At 42.8% G+C, this 22,091-nt stretch overlaps 1 protein-coding gene across 3 annotated transcripts in view; it reads left to right on the top strand.

The window, feature by feature from the left end:
* Positions 1 to 12,069, top strand: part of nfyc (nuclear transcription factor Y, gamma) — a 103,113-nt gene extending 91,044 nt beyond the window's left edge. For all 3 annotated transcript variants that reach the window (XM_080211692.1, XM_080211694.1, XM_080211693.1), the window contains exon 12: positions 6,706 to 12,069. In XM_080211692.1, coding sequence (XP_080067818.1) covers positions 6,706 to 6,825 — 120 coding nt within the window. In that variant the 3' untranslated portion in view covers positions 6,826 to 12,069. The remainder of the gene's footprint in view (positions 1 to 6,705) is intronic.
* Positions 12,070 to 22,091: the final 10,022 nt, after the last annotated feature.

Below are 22,091 nucleotides of genomic sequence, written 5' to 3'. Positions count from 1 at the left end.
GAACTCCCTTCCCAACAGCACTGGGTTTGCCTACACCACATGGACTGCGGCAGGGACTCACCTTCTCAAGGGCAATTAGGAATGGGCAATAAAAATGCTTCTCTAGCAAAAGATGCTCACATCTGAGAAGGAATTAAAAAAAAGAGATAGCTAGACCATTAATGTTGTGATGTGGACTGGTGGTTATTTGAATGTAGAAAATTGGCTGAACAGATATTAGTGATAGTGAATGAAATTAGAACAGAATTTGCAAGCGCACTGAAACATGCAGAGGAGTTTGGTTCTTTTTAATTGGATTGTAGCCTTGGTTCAATACAGCAGCAAACCTGCCACCGTTGTTGGCTGCCTGTGAGAGTGGTGTTCATCCATCAGCTGAGGTAGTGCCAACTTTTCCTTCGGGCCCATCAAACTGCATTATTTATGTTCATGCAGAGAATAGTAGTCAAATGGTTATGTTGCTGGATTTGTAATTAATTAATGCAATCAAAGAGTTTGCAAAACAATATATAAATAAAGTATGGTGTCAGTAAAAGCTGATAGATTGTTGTAAAGAGACAACTGGATATGGAAAGAAATCTGCAGTCCTTGCCTGGTCTGGTCTGTGTGACTCCAACCCCACACTGTGTTTGACTCTTAATTGCCTTTTGAAGCAGCCTAGCAAATAGAGAGATTGATTTTTATTTTTAAAAAATCATTCTTCTTATGCCTGTAATCTTACCTATTAGAATAGAAACATAGAAATGAAAAGCAGGATTAGGTCAGTTAGCCCTTTGAGCCTGCTGTGCCATTCAATATGATCGTGGCTGGGAGTGGTGGGAGTGTGGAATGAGCTGCCAGATGAATGTTAATTGCGCGCTCGCTTTTAACATTTAAGAAAAACTTGGACAGGTACATGGATGAGAGTGAGGTGTGGAGGGATATGGTCCAGGTGCAGGTCAGTGGGATTAGGCAGAAAAATGGTTTGGCATAGCCAAGAGGGACCAAAGGGCCTGTTTCTGAGCTGTAATGTTCTATGGTTCTCTGGCTGACCCTTTAACTAAATGCTTTTATCTATTTTCTCCCCATAGCCCTTGATGCCATTAAAATCTTTAAGAAAAAATCTTTCTTGAAACATTCATTGACTTGACCTCCTCTTGCCACCTTCTGTGGTAGAAAATTCCATAGGTTCACTAACCTTTGAGTGAAGAGATTTTTCCTCGTCTTGGTCCTAAAGTGGTCTACCAGTATCCTGAGACTGTGTCCCCTGGCTCTAGACTCCCCAACCAGGGAAAACATCCTCCCTGCATCTCGTCTGTCCAGCCCAGTTAGAATTCTATACCTTTCAATCAGATCTCCTCTCATCCATCTAAACTCCAGTGAATACAGGCCCAGTCAAACCAATCTCTGTTCATAGGACAGTCCTACCAACAGCCGAATGACTCTCCACTGCACTCCCTCTATGGCAAATATATCCTTTCTCAAGTAGAGAGACCAAAACTCCATACACTTCCAGTTGTGGTCTGACCAAGGCTCTGTATAAGTGCAGTAAAACACCTCTACTTCTGAACTCATCCTCTGGCCAGCATACTGTTTGCCTTTCTACTTGCTTGCTGTACCAGCCTGTCCACTTTCATTGACCGATGTACAAGGACATCCAAATTCCTTTGTACATCCACACTTTCCAATATATCATCGTTAAATAATACTCTCCCTTTCTGTTTTTCACACTGAAGTGTATAATTCATATTCAGCCATACTGTACTGCATCCGCCATGTATCTGCTCACTCCTCAACTTGTCTAAATCGCATTAAGGCCTCTTTGCATCCTTCTCGCAATTCACAATTCAGCCCAGTTTTGCCATCAGTAAATTTGGTAATGTTATATTTGGTTCCCTCATCTAGATAATTTTTAAATATCATGAATAGTTGGGACTCGAGCACTAATCCTTAGGGTACCCTACTAGTCCCTGCCTGCCACTCGGAGAAAGACCCATTTATTCCCACTCTGCTTCCTGACTTCAACTAATTTCTCAATCCATGTCAGTACATTACCCACTGTCTCTCATGCTTTAATTTGAATTCTTGGTGCCTTTTTGCTTAGTGTTTACTTTGAGTAAAAATGATCTGAGGTATTTTGAGCTGTGATGACTTGTCCTTTAGTCTTCCCCACCTGCTAATGACATTTCTATTGTGCAATGTATGTGTTTTGTCAACAAAATAAGCTTGTGTTTCTGTGCAAGTAATTAAATCCTGTGAGAATCGTCGTCTGCAATATGATATAATAATGAGGAACTGATAGAATTTTACAGTAATTATTGCCATGAAGCAATGAATTTACTATTACATTGCCAATGGCAGTTCTGAGGATGCAATATTTATATACATAGGCTCATTAGCAGTTATCCCTTTCTGCTCCCTGAGGAATTTGAGTCGTGAGCCCTTTCCCTCTCCTCAGTAGTGGTGTTGCTGAAATAAATACAAATGAGAATTCATGTACTGGAGAATGATCTGTTAGCATAAAGAGTACATGTTGTGCGACATGCAAGGAAAATTAATTAAATTTTCAAAATGAAGAAAGCTATAGGAGCAAAAGGAAGGTTCACTGTAGAATTCTCTAGCAAAGAGCCAACACAGACACAATGGGCCGAATGGACTCCTTTGATTCTAAGCATATTTCTTGTTTTTCTCCTGTAAGGTGATATTTGGCATACACTAAGTAATGGGAGAGGCTGTAAATGGGTACCAAACTTAGTTACAGTTGGTTATAATCTGGCTCAGGATGTAGTGTTGTGTCTCGATACCACTCAAACTCACTGTTTATTGTTTAAGAAGTCATTGCAGCCTCTATTTCAACCTGATATCCCATTGCCACTGCATCCCTTATTCTATATTCTGTCCAAGATACAGTTAAACTAACTGAAAAGAAATCATGTTAGGAGTTTATTTTAGAGGAAGGTGTAGGGTGGGAACTGTGCGTCTTGGGAAGGACAATGTAACTGTGATTGTGGGACGTTTTTATGGTCAGACAGCATATGGGATACATGGTAAATATGATTGTGTTGAGATTTTATTCTCACTGCTCCCTGGTACCTTGTCCATTGTAATGTGTGATCCTAGTCTGAGGCTTTGCTGTGATCAGCTGTTTGGTGTTGACCTGGGCGCCTTCTGTTTCAGTGTCTGTCACTGGGGGGCTGCAGTAGCTCTTTTAATTAAATGTCAGCAAGTACTTCAGGCAGCAGCATCCGTGGCATTGGGATGGAGGGTATTGTTTCTGCATCCCCCTGGTCCCAGGTTATAGTTTGGGCATACTGTACCTCTATGGTATATTTAAGAGCAAGGTGAGAATTGACTGTGAAATTGTAAAGATTGACGTGAGTTTTGGACTTGAGACCCATGTCTCCTGCTAACCTGCTCTGGAGAAGCTGTCAGCTCTGAATTTGTTATATTTTTGGTCCACCTCCCCTTCAATCATTGTTCTGCTTGAAAGTGACCTCTGACCTCTTTTGTAACCATGGGGTTAATAGTTCACCATCTGGTCTGCAGGACATGATTTTCCAATTCATTGAGTTTAGATTGAGGCACAGTTCATTCTTTCTGGGGCCTCAAACCCTGGGACATCATCCCTTGCTCTTATTATCTTCAGATTTTTAAAATACACGCTTGGTGTCACCTAATTACTGCTGAGTCATTTGTCTTTTTTACTTTGTTGAACTTTCGTATTGCCTGCTGTTTTAAAAAAAAAGTGCTCTCAATTATATAGCGGCATTCATGACCTCAGGACATTCAAAGCACTACAGATTCCAGAGTCCAGCACTGCAGAGTCAGCATCGATTGTGTTCCAATTTCTGTCTTAAACCCATAAACTTCTGACTTGGGAAGTCAGTGAAAAATACGGAACTCACAAATACCTGTTTCTGTGTCAAATTGCTTTTTCAGTTTAGAAACTTTCAAACTACTGTCCAGGACCGTACAGGTTGCTGAAAAGGTTAGGGGTTGGCTGGGGGATGGGATGTAAATAATTTACAAAACAACAGCTTTGCTTCCATGGAATTGCATTCCTAAAGGGTGAGAGCCAGTGGAATTTCATTAACTATTAACTTTAACTGTAATAAAGTAAAGCTGCAGCAAGTGGAGAAAATGGAGACCCATTTTATCATTTAATTTTACACAGATATGTTTACTAAACTACAAAGAATACTTTAAAAATTAAATTTCAGCATCAACTGAAGAGCCAGAACACATTTGTTCTCCCCTCGGCCCCATCCTTTCAGTAACATTTTGTGGAAAGTGTTTCTTTTGCACAAACGAATAATTGGAATGATTTAAGTGGATTAGCATTTCTGATTGCTCTTTGTCGAGCACAATATCTTTGCTGCCTTCCAAATCTCTCTATAGCGGCTCTTTCTGTCAACTCTGCTCCTAGAATCACAGCGTACACAGGATGGCTGTCCAAGCACTTTTCTCCCCCTGGGTCATTTGTGATGTAGATTCTTACCACCTCTTTGATCGCCAGATGCATGGTAACACCAATCTGAAAATATACAGTCAGTTTCCACAATGACACTGACAATGCTGAACATTTTTCAAGTTATGATAGTACCCAGTTAATGCCTGCCATTGAAAGATAGATCAATCACATTCTCCACTTTAATAAACCATAACCATCCTTTTCACTATTGCCAGCAGCTAATTGCCATTTTAATTCCCATTAGCCTCTGCTGCTGACAGACCTAATCAGTCAATGTGATACCGTGGCTTAAAGTGAGATAGCAAGTTCAACCCAGCTTCTCCAGTTACACATCTTTCCTAATTTTAAGGCCATTTTGCTCCACAGCATTAACTGCTGATCCACCAAGGGAGTGCAGCACTGTCTGAGGTTAAACGACCTGACATCTCGGAAAGGCTTATAGGATTTCAAAGCACTCTTTAGAATTCTCCCCAGTGTCGTGGGCCAATATCTATCCTTCAACCAGCACCTAACACCAGATTATCTGGTCATTATCATATTGTTTTTGCAAGAGCTTATTGTGCACACATTGGCAAGGTGTTTCTTAATAACAACAAGTGCATAATGCAAAGCTAGCTGCAAAATGGTTTGGGATGTTCTACGGTTATGATAAATGCTATTTAAAATTGACACTGAATCTTTAGTCTACATTTTCACCTACAGCTCCAACTGATCCAAAACACCACAGCTCATTTCCTCATGCTGTTGTATTCTCCCAAATTCCACTGTCCTCCCATGCTCCAGAACTTGGTTCAACATTCACATCTTCACCTTCAAATCTTTCCTCACCCTATTTTAATACCTTCCTGTATCTTGCACATATTCTCAATGCCAGTGGAAGAAGAGCGTTGGAGTGTTTTTCAGTGACAAGGTATTATGCTGGCTTTCACTTAATTACGGCTCAGCTAATATAAAGACTCGCAGAGATAGTACTCTGGTTCTCTTATTTTCCAAGCTTGGTCAATATACGAGAGAGAGATTTGGGGCAGCTCCAAATCTATTCTGAAATTACATCACTCTCAGTATTACAATTATACAATTTTCGAAAGTCATTTGCTCACCCCAACTGGGTGTGAGCTACTCATTATTAGTTTAGATTGGCCAATAACATTTACCCTCTGACAGCATGGCATTACATGATCAGTACGTGGACTTTGAAAGTCTTTCTCATAGTCACCTGACACCTTCCAGACCCTCTTACCTGGTGTACCGTATATCCTATTTAGAGTTGTCTGGGACTCGTGGTGTGCCCTTGGTTAGTGAATATCCTACTCAGTAGGACTGTTTAGAGACACTGGTAAGAGTTGCTCTTCTCTTTGCTCAGTAGCTACATTGTTCTGAGGAATGTGGTTCTTCTTACTTAACTATGTCCTATCATGTCTTACAGCATTATGTCATTAAGCAAGGTATATGCTTTTTAATACAGAATATTTTTCAAAAACACATATCTAAGTTCTCTTAAGTGGTTAGAGGTGCCCCTGTGTAAATTGTATTTTTCGGGCACTTTGTAACTTCTCTATGCTCTTTACTCAGAGTGGTTGGAGTGTGGAATACACTGCCTGCTGTGATAGTGGAGTTGGACACTTTAGGAACTTTCAAGCAGCTATTGGATAGGCACACGGAGCACACCAGAGTGATAGGGAATGGGATAGCTTGATCTTGGGTTTGGACGTAGCTCCGCACAACATTGAGGGCCAAAGGACCTGTATTGTGCTGTAATGTTGTTCTGTGTATTCAGTCTGATTGATTGTACCTTGATCTGTTGGTCTTTTAATCCAAAATTATTCTAGATTTACTCTTACAAACCCACTTGAGCATCTCCTTCCCCCACCACACTTCCATCCGGCCTGAACACCACCACCTCTGCTTCCAAAAGAATGGCTCCACGTTTTTCTCCACCTGGTCAGAGGTACCATCACCACCTCGTTATTCTATCCTGCCTGGTGTCCATACTTCATTTTCTTCCTTAGTGTGAGATGCTAGTGTTGAAATTTCAAGGGGTGGAAGGAGGCTCATTTGGAATAGACTAGCAAACATTGAACCAGTTAGGACGCCTAACCAATGAGTATTCTAAATTCTTGGTATGCTATGCTTCAAGATATCCTGCACCTTCACTGCCTTAGAAATGCATGTTGTTCTTTTGTTGACTGTGTAAAGTTCCAGCTCAATCCATGGGAGATTGTAATGTACTTCTCTGCTGTTTGTCTTGTTCCCTGCAGCAACTGTACCAGATTCAACAGGTCACAATGCCAGCTGGACAAGACATCACTCAGCCCATGTTCATCCAATCCACTAACCAGACTGCAGATGGACAGCCTGCCCAGGTCACAGGGGAATAGATCAAAGGGATTGCAGAGCTGAAATCAACTGCCAGTGAAGCCGTGTATAAATAGTACAGTCACTAAACTAAATGGAAAAGGACTTTTTTTAAAACGTCTTTTTTTCCCCTTGCATTGTGCTAAGCAAAAATAATTGTACATACACAAAACTGCAATAAACACCTTCCGAATAGAGCTTTGTAAACACATGCGTAAGGGGAGGTAGGAAGCAGAGTTCCTGCTTGTGCTGGTAATCCTGTACCATAACTGACCATATTGCTGTTGTTCTGTTTAATTGTACAGTGTTGTTCCTCATTAAAGTTAATCAGCTTTTTTAAAAACATTATGCAACAAATGTTTAAAATAGACCTGGGTTAAATGCAGGTAGATTAGAAAGCTGTGTTTCTTGGCTGATGAGTGAGAATCTAAATGAGTTTCTTACTGACCGTTTTATAAACCATTCCTCGTCAGCCTTAATAAATATTGAATCAAAAGATCTGTTTATGTAAGATTCAAGAGATTCAATGAGATGTATTTGCAGTGTAGCATTAGCAGACTGTTCAATATCAAAACACCTTGTGGTAAAGGTACTATATAAATACAATAAAATGTTCCAAGGCATTTCAAAGGACCATTCTGAAACAAAGTGTGACCAAAAACTTTGTCAAAGGAGAATGTTTAAGGAGAAATGGAGAGCTGTAGGAAGGCTGTTTTAGGATTTGGGGCATGAATAGCTGAAGATGTAGTGATGCTGAAGAGGCCAGAATGACCTAAGTGCAGATATCTTGGAGAGTTGAAGGGCTGGATGAGACTAGAGATGGGGAGGAGCTAGTCCACAGAGAGATCCAGAACAAGAATGAGAATTTTAAGATCAGCATTCAAAGTTGTGAAAATCGGTTCGAGCTCTCTTCCAGAGAGAAGTGAGGTAGACTGCCAAACTGTTCCAGTGAAATATTGAATAACGTTTGCAAACCATACTCCCCATCTAAATATCTGCAATGTAGTGTTGTAGCTGAACAAAACAGATCAGATTTCCATCTAATTCTTTTGTGACTTGTTTAGGAATTCTTTTGTGACGTGTGATGAAATGCTGACAGTTTACAGGAGTTTGGGATGTTGTGTTTAAAGTAACTGTTTCTTTACTTGGATCTAAGTATACATCATTGATAATACAACTGATGAGTGAGGGCTACAAAGATATACAGGCTGATTGGTCAAATTCCATAAATTACCTGAGAAATGTCCCAATCCAGCTGGGAGGGATCCCAATCACTTTATGCTGGCTCCCAAATAGTCCAGACACCACATCAGGTGATTTCTCTATAGCACTGGAGTTGGAGCCAGCACTGATGATCTGACTTGCTACCAAGTTGTTTGTAAGATACATCACTTTTATCCTGGTATCTGCCATTACCCTGATAAATATCACAAGATTTGGGTTTGGGTTGAGGGAGTTCTTTTCATCCTATGAAAAGACTTACTGCAACATCCAGTTTGCTTCAATTACTCTACACACAAGCCCGTTCCATATTTTGATTTTTACGTGAAGAATATCCTAACATCAGCCCTGTAATTGTTTTATTGTACTAGCTTGTAGCTGTCTTCATTGACCTACTCAAGAATAGTTTTCCAATTGTACCCTTTTCTGTAGTATTTACTATCTTGTGATCCTCTTCATCTTTCCTTGTATCTGAACCCTTTCACACCAGGATTAAGCCCTGATAATTTCCTCTGCATTGTTTCCAACGCTTAAGTGTTTCCCTTGTGTATTGATGGACTGGAAGTGGATGAAGATGTGTTTTAACTTGAACGTTAGAGTGCTGTACTTGATTTGAACTCAAATGTTTCAACTATATAGGTGAACATTCAGTCAGCTGATTATGTGTTACTCTGCACACTCATTCTCAGGCCATGAATGACATTGATAGGGCCAGCACTAATTAATGGTGGGCTGCACTTTTTAATTGTTGCTGTCTGTGGAGTGAAAGTGTTCCCCACGATACTGGTGGTTAGGAAGTTCCAGCATATGGACTCAGAGTTTAGGTACAATTTAGTATTAAATAGAGCCGCACAGGCTCTGATCATCTTGACACTGTAAAAAGTCTGACAACACCAGGTTTAAGTCCAACCGATTTATTAAATCGGTTGGACTTAAACCTGGTGTTGTCAGACTTTTTACTGCGTTTACCCCAGTCCAACGCTGGCATATCCACATCTTGACACTGATCATGGTGTATCTGTTACCCATTTTTTTTAATGTCAGTGTAACTTAAATCAGTTTCCTAGTGTTAAGCAGTTTGATTTATTGTTTTTTTAATATAATTTCCAAAATAGAATGTATCCTTCCATTTTGCTAGTCTAAGCAGGGTAACCTCCTGTATAAGCCTTGTGTGTATAGATCAGTTTCTGTATTTTCACATAGGATGAAGAAGGCGCCTTATGAAAGGATGCTATCTGGAATGCATCACAAAACCAAGTCAGTTTGAGTTTCTGTAATAATTAAATCTACATCATTCCATGTTAATTAATGTGCAGTTGTTTCTTCCAGTGATCCTGGCTGTCAGGCATTCAGATCAGCAGCGCTTAACTTTGAATCAACAGAAAATGTAGTTTTTGAAAGAATGAAAGCTGTCTATAATCCTGATTCTGTTTTCTGTTCATGCTGGCCAGATGGGGCCTGATCTCCTCTTAATCCTGCTTCTTGCATATAGACTAAGGCAACACAGGCATCCATTCAGCTCACCATGACTGTGAATTCTCTTTAAAAGAGCTACACTCTGAATCCCACTTTCCTTGTCCTTCAAATGTTTTTACTTAAAATATTTAATTAATTTGCTTTTGAAAGCTACTGAATCTGCTTCCATCACCATCTTGAGGCATTGCTTCCGAATCAGCATAACTCAAATGCATAAAAATATTTCTCCTGTTCCTTCTACATTTTCTCAGTCTGAAAGATGTGCTGGTTAGGTGTATTGACCCAAACAGCTGCTGGAGTGTGGCGACTAGCGGAATTTCACAGTAACTTTATTGCAGTGTTAATGTAAGCCTACTTGTGACTAATAAATAAACTTCAGTTCTCTCGCCCATTACTTTAAATCCATGCTTTCTCTCATCTCCCCTTCTGCTACTGCGTACTGTTCCTCAGGCGCAGGTTCTGAGCATTACCAATCCTTTAAAGGTAATTGATGTGGGACTTGGTAATATCAGGGATACAGGGCTAGAATAGGGGATGCTGTCAAGTTTACAGTGCTTGGGACTAAACACTTCTCAGCAACTATTATATTTTTAATGTTTGCACCACCCCCATTTAAAGAAATGTGCCTCCTCTATGTTTGTCAACTGGTTTTTGGAACTCCCACTTTGATTGCTCCTGAGGGAATCTGAATCTTTCTAACTTGCCCAATAGAATTTTCTTAAATCTGTGAAGATGAAAGGCTGAATTAAGGTTAGGCTGAGATCACTGATGTGGATTTAGTACTCCCTTATATGTACAGGACTATACATGACTGGTGTGTATCTTTTATCCGTCCTGTTTTGCATCTTACAGAAGTCATTAGACTTGAACCCTCTGTTAATTTGGAGAAAAACCAGCTTGGGGTCTCATTACTGGTTGCACTTTCAAGCAGAGCTAATTGACGAGCAAGGCATGCGAGTATGGGTGAACCTGGCATTGGATATAAATGTGATACCATCCTTCCTCTGTGAACACATTGCCACTGATGTCTGTCCTAAGGCCATATGTGAAGATTTGCTCTTTAGCTGAGATACTGGGGGCAGTTTGGGTCTTTGATTTCTATGCAGCAAGAATCAATGTATGATTTCAAGTGGAAATATTTTCAAATGGTATCCAATAACAAGCCCAGTGTTTTATATATCCCCAGAAGTAAATTTCCTTCACTACGTTGCTGAATTGATATTTGTTTAATGATATGTTTTTTGTATCCAATACATCAATCTGTCCTTGTTTTCCCTCCTGCGTGGAATTTTTAATGTCTACCACTGGTGCTAAATCTGCTTACAGCTCGATCACATTGGCTGTACTGTACTTGTCCATGTGGCTGCAGCTCATCCCTAGTTTTAACCCTTCATTCCTACTTTTCCTCATTTCCTGTAACAAGTAACGATGTCAAAAACCATGTCCCCACTGCTCAATAGTGAGAAAATGCAGCTGTGAGGTCCTAATTCCGTTAAAACCCTCAAAAGGTAAGATAGTCCTTTGTTTCAGGTCTGTGTATTTAATTAACTGATCTTGACAATCAAGCTCAGTTAGGAACACAGGGTAGTTAGCAAGTTTTCTGTGCCCGCATCCCCAGCAATGCTGGAAGATGCTTGTGTGTGAAAAATGCATCAGCTGAGGTCTTCTATTCCCTCCCCTCCAGGATCAGAACTCTATTGTCCACCACTGAACTTGCTTATGAGTCAATTGCTAATTATTGCTAAACTGTTCATCAGCAATGGCTCTCTGCTTCAGTCTGGGAACAAACTGACACAATCCAGCGAGAGGATCTTTAATCCGAGTCTTGGTATATTTTTTGGAAAAGCTGATTAATTCTGTGACATTTGTGCTTCATTTCACTTTAATAAAGCACAGCAGATTCTAAGAAGTGTTTAACTTTTGTGTGTGCAGTAAGATGATGTTTGGTCAATGATTCCCATCCCTCTCTCTCCAATAGCTCCTATTAAACATCAGCCCTCTGTCTGGCAGTGATTCTCTTTAACTCCCACAGCCTCTGTGTTAATTTTCATTCAGTATCCCGACTCTGCAGTAAATTTTGTTAAAGAACCATGTTTCCCTCCTAATGATGATTCTTGATCCATATCCATGCCCCACTCTCTGCCAATGATTTAATCAGACAACTACCCCTCCCTCTCTGGAGGTAATTATTAAATGCCTGCCTTCTGTCTCTGCTGAGATGACCCAATGTCTGTACAAGAGCCACTCGTGAACTTTCACATCCGTCCCTTTTGTGCTATGTAAAAGTTTCAGGGAAGGTGATGACATTGTGACCCCTGCCCTCCCCCACCCTCCCGGGATTGGGGGGTATGGAATCATTCGTCCGTGACATGGTTGGATGTCTTGATGACAATATTCTAATTTAATGTGTACATTGTGTTACAGTTTCTCATCACCCCCTCCATTTGCCTTTGCTGTGTGAAATGCGAGTGTATTGAAACTGTCTTGGAATTTTCTGATATCTGGATTTTTTGGTATTAGCCCATTTTGAGTTTATATATCTTTAGAAATAAAATCTTTTTGTAATAGCACTAATGCTCAGCTTGTTTTTATTGCTGTGCATTGAGCACAGAAGTTTGTGTCCAGAAGACTATTGGGCTCATCATATCTCCAAAGGCCTTGTGCTAGAGCAAACCAAAACTAGTTCCACTTCCTGGCTTCAATCATTTAACATTTTCAGTTGTTTCAGGACATAAGCTGGCCACACCATTTCCAACATTACACTGCTTTGAAATACTTTGGGAGTCAGGGCATCCTCAGATTGTGAAAGGCACTATAGAAATGTAGGTTTATCCGATTGTTTTCTAGCCTGACCCTCAGTCCAGTACGCAAGAAACAGAATCAGGAGTAAGCTACTCCTTCATGCAATATAGTCATAGAGGTTTACAGCATAGCAAAAAAATACAATGAAACCCTTTGGCCCAATTTGTCTTTGTTGCCCAGTTTTTAACCACTAAGCTCATCATAATTGCCTGCATTTAGAACATAGGAGCAGGAGTAGGCCATCTAGCCCTTCGAGCCTGCCCTGTCATTCAACAAGATCATGGCTGATCTGAAATGGCTCATATCCTTCTATACCCATCTTACCCATGTAATTGTCTACATGTTTTTTAAATGACAAAATTGTATCCACCTCCATGACTAACCTCTGGCAGCTTGTTCCAGACATCACCCTCTGAATGACAAAATTGCCCTTCTGGGCCCTTGCGTATCTCATCTTAAACCTATGCTCACTAGCATTAAACTCTTCTACCTTTGGCAAACGTTGACTATCAACCTTATCTATGCCACTCATTATTTTATAGACCTATGTAAGGTCATCTCTAAGCCTCCTACCCTCCAGAGAAAAAAGTTCTGATCTGCCCAGCCTCTCATAACTCAAAACATCAAGTTCCAGTAGCATCTTTTCTGTACTCTTTCTGATTCAATAATATCCTTTCTATAATAGGGGACCAGAAATGTACAAATTATTTCAAGCGTGGCCTTACTAAAGTCTTGTACAACTTCAGCAACAGCACAACTCCTGTATTCAATGTTCTGACCAATGAAACCACGTGTGCTGAATGTGTTCTTCATCACCCTGTCCACCTGTGAGCTATGAACCTGTACCCTGAGATTTTTGTTCTATAGCTTTCCTTAATGCCCTACTGTTAACTGAGTAAGTCCTGCCCTGGTTTGTTCTACTGAAATACATCACTTTGCATTTAAACAAGTTAAACTCCATCTGCCATTCATTGGCCCAATTGATCAAGATACCATTGCAGTCCTAGATAATTTTCCTTACTGTCCACTATGCCACCAATCTTGGTGTCATCTGCAAACTTACTAACCATGCCTCCTATTATTCTCATCAAAATCATTAATATAAATGACAAATAACAGTGGACCCAGCACCAATCCCTGAGGCACTCTGCTGGTTATAGCTCTCCAGTTGAAAAACTGACCCTCTACAACCACCCTCTGTCTTTTGACATCAAGCTAATTTTGAATCCAATTGGCCACCTCACCCTGGATCCCATGAGATTTAACCTTGTGCAAGAACCTACCTACCAAAGCTTTGCTAAAGCCCATGTAGACATGCCCCCATCTTGACATCATGGCTGATCTATGCTGGCCTCAGCTCCTTTTCTGTGTCGTTTCCCCATCACCCTCTGTTCCTCAATCTATCAAATATTTATTCATCTCTACTTTAAATACTTCTAATGATCCAGCCTCCACTACCCTTGGGGCAGAGATACACCACCCTTTGTAAGAAGAAATTTCAGAGCACCTCCATTTTAAATGACTGGTCCTTTATCTTGTAGATATGTCCGCTTATTTGAAACTCTCCCACTAGTGAGCACATCTCACCATCTATCCTGTCAACGCCCCCAACTCAGCATCTTAGATAACTGAATAAGGCCACCCCTCACTCTTCTAAACTCCAAGGAATACAGACCCCGACTATTCATTCTCTTTTGATAGGACAACTCTCTCATCCCAGGCATTATCCTGGTGAATCTCTTTTGTGCTGCCTCTGGTGCTACTATATCCTTTATCAGCTAAGGGGACCCCAAAACTGTGTGCAGTATTCCAGCTGAGGCTTCACAAAAACCCTGCACAATTGCAACAAGATCTTCCTATTTTAAAACTCCAACCCCTTTGCAATAAAGGTCAAAATGCAGTTTGCCGCCTTAACCACGTGTTGGACCTTGCTGCTAGCTGTTTGTGATTCATGCACTATAACACCTAGATCCTTCTGTACTTCATTCACCTGCAGTCTCTCTCCATTTAGATAATAATCTATCTTTTGATTCCTCCTACCAATGTGCATGATTTCACACTTCCCCACGATAAATACCATTTGTCAGGGTTTTGCCCAGTCACCCAATCACAATATTCTCATCACAACCTGTCCTTTGTAAGACCAGCAAATTTGGAAACTTTACACTTTTCTTTCCTCTCGGTCATTGATGTAAGCAATGAACAATTGTGAGCCAAGAGTAGATCCCTGTGAAACTCCACTAGTTACACCCTTCCACTCTGAAAAGGACCCATTTATTCCATCTCTATTTTCCTTGTGACAGCCAGATATCAATCCATGCAAAATGGCACTCAAGCACTTTGCATTTCCTCCTGTTCCATGGGCTTTTACTTTCTGCACCAGCCTTTTATATGCCACCTTATCAAAATGTTTTTTTTTTGGAGAGCTAAATACACTAGGGAGATGATTTTCCAAATTCACCACCTCCTGGTGCAGGTTGCGTTAATCCCAAGAACTAACATACGCCCGGTGTCAAATGTGTTGCAGTCATTCCAGTCCCATTCTAATATCACAGACTGGGTCACGCACAGATAGAGCGTGAGCCCGATTAGCATATTCCCGATTAGCCTTTCGATTCTCCCGACTCCCGGAGTTTTCGGGAGCAGCACAGAAACAGTGAGAATCACTACTGGTCTCCGCCATGGCCATGCTGAGAGGGAGGGGGCTTGGTGGCCAGTGAAGCTCCAGGGGGTGGCTGGGGACATGGCTAATAGGCAGTGCCCTCAGCAATGCCAGTTGGGCACTGCCAGAGTGCCTGGGGCAGTGCCAAGGGGATGGGGGGCCATGACGGAGGGGTCGTGCAGGGGTGGAGCATGAAAGGAGACATGGCAGGGGTCACGATGGGGGATCCATTGGCAGGGCCCTAATGCCCTGATGTTGGCGATCTGTGCTGGGGAATGGGTGGGGAAACTTGCTGCCAATGAAGGGAGGTTCCAATGTCCATCAGGGGTGAGAGGGATCTCCCAGTGACTGAGAGATTGGAGCACCGTTCTAAACCCAAGCGCTTTGCAGCCAAGACCACCACCCTCCCCAGAACAGGCTCAAACTTCACCACTCTCTCAAAAAATGACTGCACGTGGGACAATTGTAATCCAGGCAACACCTGACAGACTGCCACAGTATTCTCCTCATTATGACGCTTAGTTTTTTTTTGGGAAAATCCACCTACATCTACAGATTCCCCTCTATCTTCTCTTGTTGTTACATCCTCAAAGAATTTAAGGAAATTTATCTTTCCTGGATCCGTGTTGACGAAGTTTGATGATATGCAGCTTTCCCAAATGATTACTTATTTCCTCTTTGATTATTGACTCCAGCATCTTACCAATAATAGATGTTAAACTAACTGGTCTACAGTTCCCCGCCTTCTGTCTTTCTCCCTTTCTGAACAAAGACGTCACATTGGTTATTTTCGAATCTTTTGGTACTCTCCCAGAATTTAGCAAATTACATAAAATTTCAGCCAATGGGCTCACTATCTCTGCAGCCATTTCCATTAAGATCAGGCCCTGTTGACTTGTCCTCTTTTAGCCCCTTGAGCTTCTCTAATACTCTCCGTCATAGACCCCATTCCCTTGTGATTGTGATTTTTGCGAGTTCTATGTTATTTGAAATCAGCCGTTCTGATTACTTTGGGATATTTACAATATCTTCCAAGGTGAAGACTGATGCAAACAAAATTTAGCATTTCTTTGTTTGCTCTTTTCAGATAGGGAACCTGGTACCAATAATCTCTCCCTGAATGTCTGTAAAACAAAAGAGATTGTCATCGACTTCAGGAAGTGTGGGGGAGGTGGGTAGGAACATGTCTGTATCAACAATGATGAAGTGGAAATGGTCGAGAGCTTCGAGTTTCTAGGTGTCTAGATCACCTATAACCTGTCCTGGTCCCTCCATGCGGACACTATAGTTACGGAAGCCCACTAACGCCTCTACTTTCTCAGGAGGCAAAGGAAATTCCGCTTATGATTCTCACCAAATTTTACCAATGATCATAGAAAGCATCTCTCTGGATGTATCTCAATTTAGTACAGCTCCTGCTCCAACCAAGACTGCAGGTAACTACAAAAGGTTGTGAATGTGGCCCAATCCATCATACAAACCAGCCTCCCATCCACCTTCTTCTGTCAGGAGAAAGATACAGAAGTCTGAGGTCATGTACCAACCGACTCAAGAGCAAGTTCTTCTCTGCTGCCATCAGACTTTTGAATGGACTGACCTTATAGTAAATTGATCTTTCTCTACACCCTTTCTGTGACTGTAAACACTATATTTGCACCTTCTTTCCTTCTCCCCTATTACTCGATGAATGGTATTTTTGTCTGTATAACGTGCAAGAAACAATACTTCTCACTGGATCCCATAAATCAATTCAAATCCAATTAATTCACCTGCCTTGTCCAGTCGAGGTCCCACATTTACTTTAGCCACCCACTTCCTACTTGTATATCGATAGAAACTCACTTTTACACAGGAAGATTCCTGGATCCTGGATGTGAAGGTGTCAAATAAAAGCAACTGTTGATGGTGAGTGATCAATCCGGAATCTTTGGGCAGTATTCAGAGCAGGAATCCAGCTGATTCTTTGTAGTTTCTTTCCCTACCTGATGAATGAGTGACACTAATTACCAGATGCCTGACCGATATCTGCTGGCTCAGCACAGAGAGCCTGGGAGGCATGGTGGCGCAGTGGGTTAGCACTGCTGCTTCACAGCTCCAGGGTCCTGGGTTCGATTCCCAGCTTGTATCACTGTCCATGTGGAGTTTGCACATTCTCCTTGTGTCTGTGTGGGTTTCCTTTGGGTGCTCCAGTTTCTTCCCACAGACCAAAGATGTGCGGGTTAGGTTGATTGGCCATGCTAAGAGATTGCCCCTTAGTGTCCAGGGATGTGTAGGTTAGTGGGTATAATATGTGGGAATTCTCTGCCTGTTGAAGTGGTGGAGGCTACCTCGCTGAATATATTTAAGTCACGGGTAGATAGGTTTCTGATAGACAAGGGAGAGAAAGCGGGAAAGTGCAACAGATCCACTTCAGATCAGCCATGATCTTATTGAATGGCGGGGCAGGCTCGAGGGGTTAGATGGCCGACTCCTGCTCCTATTTCTTATGGGATATGGGGGTAGGGCCTGAGTGGGATTGTGTTCGGTGCAGACTCGATGGGCCGAATGGCCTCTTTCTGCACTGTAGGGTTCTATGATTCTTTCTTATCCGCTCCTGGGACATGGGCATCACTGAGTGGTTCTCTAGTATTTATTGCCCATCCCCAGTTGCCCTTGAACTGAGTGTCTCACTTGGCCATTTCAGAGGACAGCTGAGAGTCAGCCACATTGCTGTGGCTCTGGAGTCACATGTAGGCCAGACCGGGTAAGGACAGCAGATTTCCTTCCCTAAAGAACGTTAATGAACCAGATGGGTTTTCCTACAATCGACAATGTCTTCAGCGGTCATCAGTAGATTCTTAATTCCAGATATTTTTCATTGAATTCAAATTCCTCCATCTGCGGTATACAAACCCAGGTCCCCAGAACATTAAGTTGTGTTTCCAGGTTAACCGTCCACATTGCCTCGCTTGGGGCCTGTGATCTGTGTGATTCTGAAACTATCCAAACAGATACAGTGGCTCCAAGAGTAGGTCAGAGGCTGGGAATTCTGTGGCAAGTAACGTAACTCCCGAATCATAGAACCCCTACAATGCAGAACAAGGCCATTTGGCCCATTAAGCCCACACCGACAGCAATCCTACCTCCATTCCCATAACCCCATACATTTACCCTGCTAATCCCTTTAACACTAAGGGGCAATTTAATATAACCAATCAACCTAACTTGCACATCTTTGGAGTGTGGCAGGAAATTGGAGCTCCTGGAGGAAACCCACGCAAGACCTAGGGAGAACATGCAAACTCCACACAGTCACCCAAGGCTGGAATTGGATCTAGGTCCCTGGCATCAGTCTCCAAAGACTCTCCACTATTTGCAAGGCACATAAAAACATAAGAAATAGGAGCAGGAGTAGGCCATCTAGCCCTTCGAGCCTGCCCCGCCATTCAATAAGATCATGGCTGATCTGTCGTGGCTCAGTTCCACTTTCCCGCCCTCTCCCCATAACCCTTAATCCCCTCTCTTATCAAGAACCCATCAACCCGCTTCTTGAAAATATTTAGCGAGGCAGCCTCCACCACTTCAACGGGCAGAGAATTCCAGAGATTCACCACCCTTTGAGTGAAGAAGTTCCTCCTCAACTCCGTTCTAAACCGCCTCCCCTTTATCTTGAGGCTGTGCCCCCTAGTCCTACTGTCTTTTTTAATGTGATGGAATACCCCCCACCTACCTGGATGAGTGCAGCTATAACAATGCAGAAGAAGTTTGACACCATTCAGGACAAAGCCGCCCATTTGAATGGCATTCCTTCCACAAACATCCACTCCCTCCATCACCAATGTACAATAGCAGCCGTGTGTACCATCTACAAGATTCACTGCAGGAACTCACCAAGGTTCCTTCAGCAGCACCTTCCAAATCCATGACCTCTACCAACTAGGACAAGGGCAGCAGATACATGGGAAACACCACCACCTGCAGGTTCCCTTCCAAGCAACTTAGCACCCTGACTCGGAAATACATCAGCCATTTCGTCACTGGGTCAAAATCCTGGAAAATCCTTCCTAACAGCACTGTGGATGTACCTACACCTCAGGCACTGTAGTGTTTCGAGAAGGCAGCTCACCACCACCCTCTCAAGGGCAACTAGACTTGGGCAATAAGAGTTGCGCAACCCCCACATCCCATGGAACAATTGAAAAGAGTCAGACCCCAATGTTTCTCTGCCCACAAGCCAATCATTGCAGAGCAGAGCCTTCTCAATAAGGAAATCTATCTCCTGATCTTACTTTAGAAATTAGTGCACTATGTTGGTAACACGATGCCTGTTACCTGCCAACTCACCCTCACGGGTATTTTACCTGAAGTGTGGATGGCATCATGTGACTCACTCGCCCTTTGATCAATTCAGGCTTTCAAGTGGCCAATCAAATATCACTTCACTGCTCATAAGAAATAGGAGCAGGAGTAGGCCATCTAGCCCTTCGAGCCTGCCCCGCCATTCAATAAGATCATGGCTGATCTGTCGTGGCTCAGTTCCACATTCCCGCTTTCTCCCCTTAATTCCCCTGTCTATCAGAAACCTATCTACCCGTGACTTAAATATATTTAGCAAGGCAGCCTCCACCACTTCAACGGGCAGAGAATTCCAGAGATTCACCACCCTTTGAGTGAAGAAGTTTCTCCTCAACTCCATTCTAAACCTTATCTTGAGGCTGTGCCCTCTAGTCCTGCTGTCCTTTCTAAGCGGGAAGAATCTCTCTACCTCTACCCTATCCATCCCCTTCATTATCTTATACGTCTCTATAAGATCCCCCCTCATCCTTCTAAACTCCAACGAGTACAGACCCAGGCTATTTAGTCTCTCTTCATAGTCCAACCCCCTCATCTCCGGTATCAGCCTAGTGAACCTTCTCTGTACTCCCTCCCAGGTCCCTCTGCACCGTAGCACGCTGCAGCTTTTCGCCCTTTAAATAGTAATCCCTCCTACTATTATTTCTGCCAAAGTGGATAACCTCACACTTGCTAACATTGTACTCCATCTGCCAGGTCCTCGCTCACTCAGCCTATGATCCTCCTGCTGCCATTGTGATTTTTCCTTGAGCTATGCCAGGTCCACCTTGTTGTCTAATGAGGGGTATGCACACCTTGTTGTCTAATGTGGGTCGTGCGTGGGCTGCTCTTGGAGGTTTCGAGAGTGGCTGAGTACTTCACGTCGTTGTGTGTGCTTAAACCTGGACCAGCAGTTGGGCACCACAACAGCTCAGTGACTATCGCCGATTGCTGTGCAGATACATGGATTTGGGCCGGTGTCTGTGGGAGTTTGCGCATTCTCCCCGTGCTTGCGTGGGTTTCCTCCGGGTGCTCCGGTTTCCTCCCACACCCCAAAGATGTGCTATTAGGCTGATTGGTGTAACAAATTGCCCCTAAACTATTCTCCCCTTAATCTGGCTACAATAGGGGTACCGTACACACACACACGGGTCAAGGGAGGTGTAGGAAAATGCATTGTTAAGATGGCGGCGCAGGCTCGTTGGGCCGAAGGGCCTGTTTCCCGGGCTGGGTTGTTCTTTGTTCTTTGTTTCTGGCAATGATCCAGGATTCATCCTGGATCATTGACATGGTTGACATCATCTTACGTGAGAATACCATCCACCAGGTACACGGTAAATACTCTTGTAACTCGGCCAATGTTGTCTACCTGATACACTGCAGGAAAGGATGTCCCGAAGCATGGTACATTGGGGAGACCATGCAGACGCTACGACAATGGATGAACGAACATCGCTCGACAATCACCAGGCAAGACTGTTCCCTTCCTGTTGGCGAACACTTCAGTGGTCACGGGCATTCAGCCTCTGACCTTCGGGTAAGCATTCTCCAAGGCGGCCTTCACGACACACGACAGCGCAGAGTCGCTGAACAGAGACTGATAGCCAAGTTCCGCACACATGAGGACGGTCTCAACCGGGATCTTGGGTTCATGTCGCACTATCTGTAACCCCCGTGACTTGCCTGGGTTTGCAAAACCTCACTCACTGTACTGTCTGGAGACAATACACATCCCTGTAACCTGTGATCAGTGCTCCTTCCACTCACACTGTCGGCCACTTTAAGACTTGAACAGCAGGTTAGGTGTAAAGATTCACATTCTAATCAGTAATCTGTAAACTGTCTGTGCTTTATGTGCTCTGTCTGAGGCCAGAACTCTCCATTCACCTGAAGAAGGGACAAACCTCGAAAGCTTGCGAGCTTACTATCAAATAAATCGGTTGGACTTAAACCTGGTGTTGTCAGACTTCTTACTGTGTTTACCCCACTCCAAGGATGGCATCTCCACATCATGACCTCCCCTGTGGCTGGAGAGGAATAGAAAATTATTGACAGCGCCCCTGCAATTTCCTCCCTTGCCTCAGACAATAATTTGAGATCCAATTCACCCGGCCCTGGAGGTTTATCTACTTTTAAACCTGCCAGACCACTCAGAACCTCCTCTACGTCCAAGTTAATTTCTTTAATTACATTACAGTCTCATTCCCTGATTTTTATACCTTCATTGTCCCTCTCACTCATGAACACCAACACAAAGTATTCATTTAGAACCCTACTTATGTCCTCTGGCTCCTTAATGGACCTTACTCTTTCCCAGTTTGCTTCTATCCTTCATGTACTTGCAAAACAACTTAGGATTTCCCTTTATTTTACTTGCCACTATCCTCTCATGTCCCCATTTTGCTCTCCTAGTTTCCTATTTAAGTACTTTCTTGCACATTTTCTGCTGTAGCTACTGCTGTTTTGAGCTCTTGATGTCTGCCATAAGTCTCCCTTTTTTACTTTGTCCAATGTTGTATGTCCTATTTTGGTACTTTGGCAGGAATAACAGATGTGTAGAGTACAGGGCTAACGGGAGGACTCTGAATAGTGTGGATGAACAGAGGGATCTAGGTGTATGTGTACATAGATCCCTGAGAGTTGGGAATCAAGTAGATAAGGTTGTTAAGAAGGCATACGGTGTCTTGGCGTTTATTGGTAGGGGGATTGAATTTAGGAGTCGCAGCGTCATGATGCAACTGTACACAACTCTGGTGCGGCCGCACTTGGAGTACTGTGTGCAGTTCTGGTCCCCACATTATAGGAAGGATGTGGAGG

Source organism: Carcharhinus amblyrhynchos, chromosome 24 (assembly GCF_965287045.1).
Source record: "Carcharhinus amblyrhynchos chromosome 24, sCarAmb.v2.hapA, whole genome shotgun sequence".
Lineage (NCBI taxonomy): Eukaryota > Metazoa > Chordata > Chondrichthyes > Carcharhiniformes > Carcharhinidae > Carcharhinus > Carcharhinus amblyrhynchos.
This window is presented reverse-complemented; position numbering and strand designations above follow the sequence as displayed.